Source organism: Leptinotarsa decemlineata, unplaced genomic scaffold, assembly GCF_025532065.1.
Source record: "Leptinotarsa decemlineata unplaced genomic scaffold, Ldec_3_MD MMD2_P_RNA_scaffold_2, whole genome shotgun sequence".
NCBI lineage: Eukaryota > Metazoa > Arthropoda > Insecta > Coleoptera > Chrysomelidae > Leptinotarsa > Leptinotarsa decemlineata.
In genome coordinates this window covers 19755937-19761936 of record NW_027412529.1, presented here as the reverse complement: position 1 = coordinate 19761936, position 6000 = coordinate 19755937, and the positions used below count along the sequence as shown (strand labels likewise).

Sequence of the window (6000 nt, the reverse complement as noted above, 5' to 3'; positions counted from 1 at the left end):
AACGGGCATACTTTTTTCATACATGAAACTATTAGTAGACATCACAGATGAAATGGTCATGCTTAAGTAACGAAAGCTTCTCGAAATCAATACATTTGGCGATGAATAACCGTTTTTCGTTTCAGAGTAGGGGCTCAAACTCTTTTAGAAACTAATTCGGATTCTATACTCTCAAACAAATATAAATCGTGATTCAACGGATATACGAATTGAAGATGTAAGTCGTAGTTGTTTTTCAAATTGTTTCCATCCAAGATCCTATCTTGAAAACTCAAAATAATTTCTTATGATATTTGTCTTATCATTTCTATATGACATGAATGTTTATCAGTTTGGAATTTGAGATAAAATAACTTCACTGATAATATTTTGGTAATATTAACCCAATCACCAATCAATCACAAATCATTTTCATCAAAATGTACTTCAAACTAGGTTGTATTGTCTTGATCTCATTTGTTTCAGTTAACAGTAAGATCTTTTTCCAGCTTTTCATTTCAAACACACCATTTGTGTGATATCAAGGTTTGGCACTGAAATCGTTTTATTTTTCAGCTGCTTCAAATTTGAGAATCATTGGGGGCGAACCGGCAGATATAAAAGACTATCCATACATAGTGAGTAATTATATTTTATTCTACTTTTTTATCTCTCTGAATGTATATACCCGTTCTAAATATTTCAGTGATCCCCAAGATATATGTGTGATTTCGAATAATTTTCATAACGAGCCCCATAGCACTTAAATACTATCATCTAGATCTAGAAGGTAAATGAAATTGAATAGTGACTAGATGTTTTCTTCGTCATATACTAACCCATATCAACAAAGTAGCAACTTTTTTGTATTCATTTCTAAAATGTTTTTGTAAGGATTTCCGAACAGGTTTTCATAAGACGTTCAATGAATAAACATCATTGATATAAGAAGAAAATGACAAAAAAAAGTTCAAATTGCGAACCCCTACCTGTGATACATCATTGAAAAGACTATACAAAATACTGTCCAATGGTATAAATAATAATTGTACAGGGTGAAGCAATAATTGTGAAACTTTAGCTTGAATGGAATATTCAATGGGGTTTTTGTTGAACTGCAAATTTATTAAAAATGTCAATTAAGTAAATGTTCAAAGTGGGTTCTGTTGCTTTGTGAATAATAATACAGCCTATTTTCAAATTCTAGTAATGGCGCTACGTATTTGCGTAATTCCTTCTCGCAATTCCCCAAATGACGCAGGCTGAGTTTTATAAACAACTGACTCGAGGTGACCCCTCAGAAAAAAGTCAGGTAGCGCCAAGTCTGGTGACCAGGGTAGCCATTCAATGGGACTTCTCCTTCCAAACCATTTTTTCGGATAATTAGTATCCAACCAGTGACTAACTAGAGCTGCATAGTGAGGAGGTGCTCCATCTTGTTGCAAGTGCAGCAAATCTTCGTCTATAGCTAAGTTGCCTTGGTCGTCCCTTTGGTTCTCTAATTCATGCGCAATTAAAGGTTCGATGATGTTTTCCAGCATATCGAGATGAATGTCTGCCTGGTATGAACAAGGGACCAATTAAAGCATCGCCTAATATTCCTGCCCAAACATTCAGTTTTTCAGGATATTGAGTGTGACCTTCTCTGAATCGATGCGGGTTCGCATCACTCCCGTACCGACAGTTCTGTTTATTTACATTACCATTCAGCAAAAAGTAGAAGTAGTTGTTTACAGCTGATTCTCGGCCTCCCCCCACCACTATGACGTATTAATTGCTTTTTTTATTGGTTGTTGTTTGGTGAAGTCAAGGTGATGTGACCTTGAAGGGTGTGGTGTATGGATCGTTCAGAAATTTTTTCCCGGTTCTAATTCTCCCCCCACCAATATGACGTGTTATTTGCTTTTTTTGTTGTGCAGTGAAGTCAAGGCGTTGTGACCTTGAAGTGTCTGGTGCATGGATCGTTCAGATTTTTTTTTCATATGAGATTTTGTGTGTTTATGTGTGTGTGTGTGTGTGTGTAGGAGAATGCACGGTACAGGGTTTCATCATGTGCTTGTTTGTCTATGTACAAACATACGTCTGCATACTTCGAAGATCCTCCAAGTAATAAATGCTCCATCGGTGTGAGGGTACCAACTTAGTAGTGGAGTGACGTCACAGCAATAACCGTTCAACGGCTAGAGAGCGACATGTTCACTCCACGACGTGTGGCAGAGTAATGCGTATTCATCGGCCTGCCCTCACCTCTCCCGAAGCGCCGCTTCGCTCTAGCCCCGCTATCGATGGTGACACAACGGCAGCCGAGGACCGTCTATCTAACGTCTATCCTCTCTGAGACCGCAACGACCACTGCTTGCTCGTACCGGCAACTGTTATCACATCAAGTTGGGAGATGGGCTTGGCTGTGACATCAGGCATCTCTAGTGGATAGCAACTATCAATGTGAACCTTTCACGGTTTCATGGTGGGGGTGACTCGCACTGTTTAATATAAAAGAAATGCTTGGCACACTATGAAATCAGTAGACGAATATATCTGCAGCAGTTAGCAATTGGTAGAGTGTTATTCAGTTCGTAATAGAAGGAAGACGGTGAGTGTATTTGTCTGTTGGAAATTGTTTATATTTTCATATATATTTTCATCATGTCCGTTTCAAAAGTAGACTTGAATAAAATTAATAATTTGATTGTCCAGGAGGTTGAAATACTAGAGCAAAAGGCCTTATCATCATTGCCAATTGATGAAGTGTACATAATTAAAAATATGTCAACTTATTCTACACGATTTGGTAAATCAATTTTATTAACTTTGCAAGATGTGAGCAATGATAAATTATTTAAAACATGGCTACCAAAACGTATTTCGTTGCAATTCAGTGATGACGATATATCTTGTATCAACTCATCAGGTGGTAAATATACGATGATGTATTTAGGACAGAGCCAACAAAGTTTTGCTGGCATGAAAACGCGATCTCTAGTCAAATTCAATATGATTGAATAATAGTAATAATTTATAGTGAATTTCTTTAGGTCATAGCTTACAAAGTTTTTTTGGTGTGAAAACGATAACTCTAGTCAAATTCAATATGATTGAATAATAATAGTAATTATAATGAATTTCTTATTGTTTTATTAATATTCATATATTAGATGATAATTATATGGAAATATAAACATTACTAACTTAGTTGAATACACTCACTTTGTAACTACAAGTAAAATGGGAATGTGAGTATTATATCACTGAAAAATTGGAGGTTGCTTATTGTTTTTTTTATTCGATTTCAGTTCCACCATTTAAAGATGTGGATGCAGTACGCAAGTCAAGATTGGGTCGATATTGTAGATCTCAAATCATCGGTTCAACATTTGTCGTCTAAATTGAAGGTGTTGGGTGATGGAGCCGAACATGCAAGCGTTTATGATATGAGTGTATGCTATGATGAAAAACAAATCGAATTATGCCTTCGTGATGCTGAGAACTATTGGAGTGGTGCAGAAGTTTGCAACAAATTTTTGGATAATGAATTGGAATTGTGGCAACTTTGTGAGGTTATGATTGAACTGAACCTAAGAAGATTCCTGTATAGCCTCCAACCATACTTGCCAGAATGGATTATTCATCACTTTGAATTGAATGATGAAAATCGAGAGGAAATTGAAGATGGTCGCGAAAATGATGATTATGAGGAAGAAGTTATTTTAGATAGTCTGTATGTTCCTGTAAATCATAAATAATGTCAAATAAAAAACTTTGTATTATTTTCATGTTATATTTATTTGAATCTGATGAAATACAATAGAAAATGATTACAAAACAATAAATATGATATAAAATACAATACATGATATAAGTCAGTTACAAATAAAAAAAAAAAAAGATCATAAAACAGTACATGATAGAGTGAAAAAAAAGTGTCAATATCTGCTATGAACTGAACCATCCAATGCATTGTATGTTAAAACTGTATCATGCAAAATTAATGCATATACTTTAGTGTTGTCTGGAAACTTGGTCTTCCTCGTCTCAAACTCAATCTTTATATCAATAGTTGATGATTTTGTTGCATTCGGTTGATGGGAACAATCGATGACGAATAGTGGATTCTCTCTAAATTGTCCAATGTCCATCAGAGGTTCACTCATATCTTTATCATAATAACTTCGCTGGAAACTCTCAAAAGCATAATAAGCAGGAGCATCAAGTTTTTTATCGAAATTCAAATTCCAACGCTCATATGGATAAACTTCAGAATTCAAGTATACTCGAATACTATTGATATCAGCAGTTGTGAATTTTGTAATATCTTGTGTTCTATCTTCAGATGTGGTAGTACTTTGGAATGCGATGATGACAAAACGAGGAGTTTCCAATGCGTTAGTTGTTTTGATGGCCCATATGTCTGAAGAAGTCCCACGTAATGATGGTAGTTCATAGAGGTCCCACATACGATACGCCAACTTGATTTTGGCATTCAGACCGCTTTTGTTTATTCTACTCAAAAGTTTGAGCTTGTGTTTATCATCTGGTACAATATGCCTTATTTTCCATTCGATTTTATTTATTTCCAAATCAGCATCAACCTCACCTATATATGAGTTTTTGAATGATCGAGCGATAATCAAAATCAATTCCTGTTTGGCATTCAAGATACTTTTGTTGTAATCTTCAGCAAAACCCATCAAATATTTCAGTGGTAGTTTTCCACTAAAAACATGACTGTTTGTATCCAAGATATCTTGCTTCAATTGTGAAAGTCCCCAACCAGATGTCAATAATGTGTTAGCATGAGATTGTCCAAATGATATCATGGTTTTCATTGTAGATGTTATCCCAGGTTTTCTAACAACAGCCACTTGTTCACCACCCATTTCATAACGAATTTCGTCAAAGAGAAATGCAATTGCATTATTCGAGAGATAGCATGTTTTCGCTACATCTTTGGGGGTGAATTTACCTTCTATGTAAATGAAGCTCTCGGCAATATCTAGTATAACATCTTGATTATTGATTGCAATTCTGATTTCATCCGAATTCCTGAATAGCGGTGATCCATAGGGCTTATATGTGTGCTCATGTAAACTTATGAGAGAATGATCGAGCACTGGTTCATTGAATATATTCAACTTTTCATTGTTTGTTTCGAGCACCATTGTTATTTTCTCACTTTCAATCCAATCGATTTCAAAAATTTAAGATCACTCACAGACAGAGCGTTATGTGCTAACTGTTTAGCATACACTTGTGGAATGAGCTTCTTTTTATGCACACCTTTCTTTTTGATAGTGCAACTCGTTTGGGATTGTTCAATGCGATTTTGTCTATTATAAATGAAACCCATAACAACAGTTATTCGATTTTCTTCAATTCCAAAATAATGAAAATCTCTTCTTCACTTCCAAAATCGATAAGGTTATTTTTTTCATCCAAAATACGCACTGTAATGTTGTGAATCAATTGACGACCTTCTGGACTGACAGGCATATATATAATACTGTGTGGTTCTTTAGTGAGATTGTAGCCAGGTTCAACATCAATATCGAATGAGAAAAGAATGTGGGATTCTTCACCATTTATATATGAACCAGATATTATATTGCAATCTAAGCGGATAAGTCTCACAGTTGTAATGTTTATTGGTAATGATGATTCATGTATCTGATTTGGTGGAAATATTTCATGAGCGAACCCCATCATTTCTGCTATTGAATTTGGATGTGTCAGATCAATTTCATATTTGGATCGCATTTCACATTTGAATGTATTATTATTGGCGTGTAGATAGAAAATATCATCTGCAACGACATCATTTGGTTTTTTATCATGAAACAATCTGAACATGATATGTTTCTGTATGACGGCATTGATCTCTTCTATTTCATAAGCACCACATGGAATTTCAATTGTCAACTTTTGGGGTATCGATGAGTTGTCATTACTGATTCTAAAACTAACTAAGTTATTAGCTTCAGTTATATTATTGATTGTATTGCACCCATAGAATCCCAAAAGTCC

General features: G+C 35.1%; 1 protein-coding gene across 2 annotated transcripts in view; it reads left to right on the top strand.

The window, feature by feature from the left end:
• Window positions 1–327: 327 nt before the first annotated feature.
• LOC111509615 (trypsin-2) overlaps window positions 328–6000 on the top strand; it is a 46538-nt gene continuing 40865 nt past the window's right edge. Inside the window, exons 1-2 of one of the 2 annotated variants that reach the window (XM_074185130.1) lie at window positions 328–471; window positions 556–617. In XM_074185130.1, coding sequence (XP_074041231.1) covers window positions 420–471; window positions 556–617 — 114 coding nt within the window. In that variant the 5' untranslated portion in view covers window positions 328–419. The remainder of the gene's footprint in view (window positions 472–555; window positions 618–6000) is intronic. The other variant, XM_074185127.1, reaches the window with a different exon arrangement.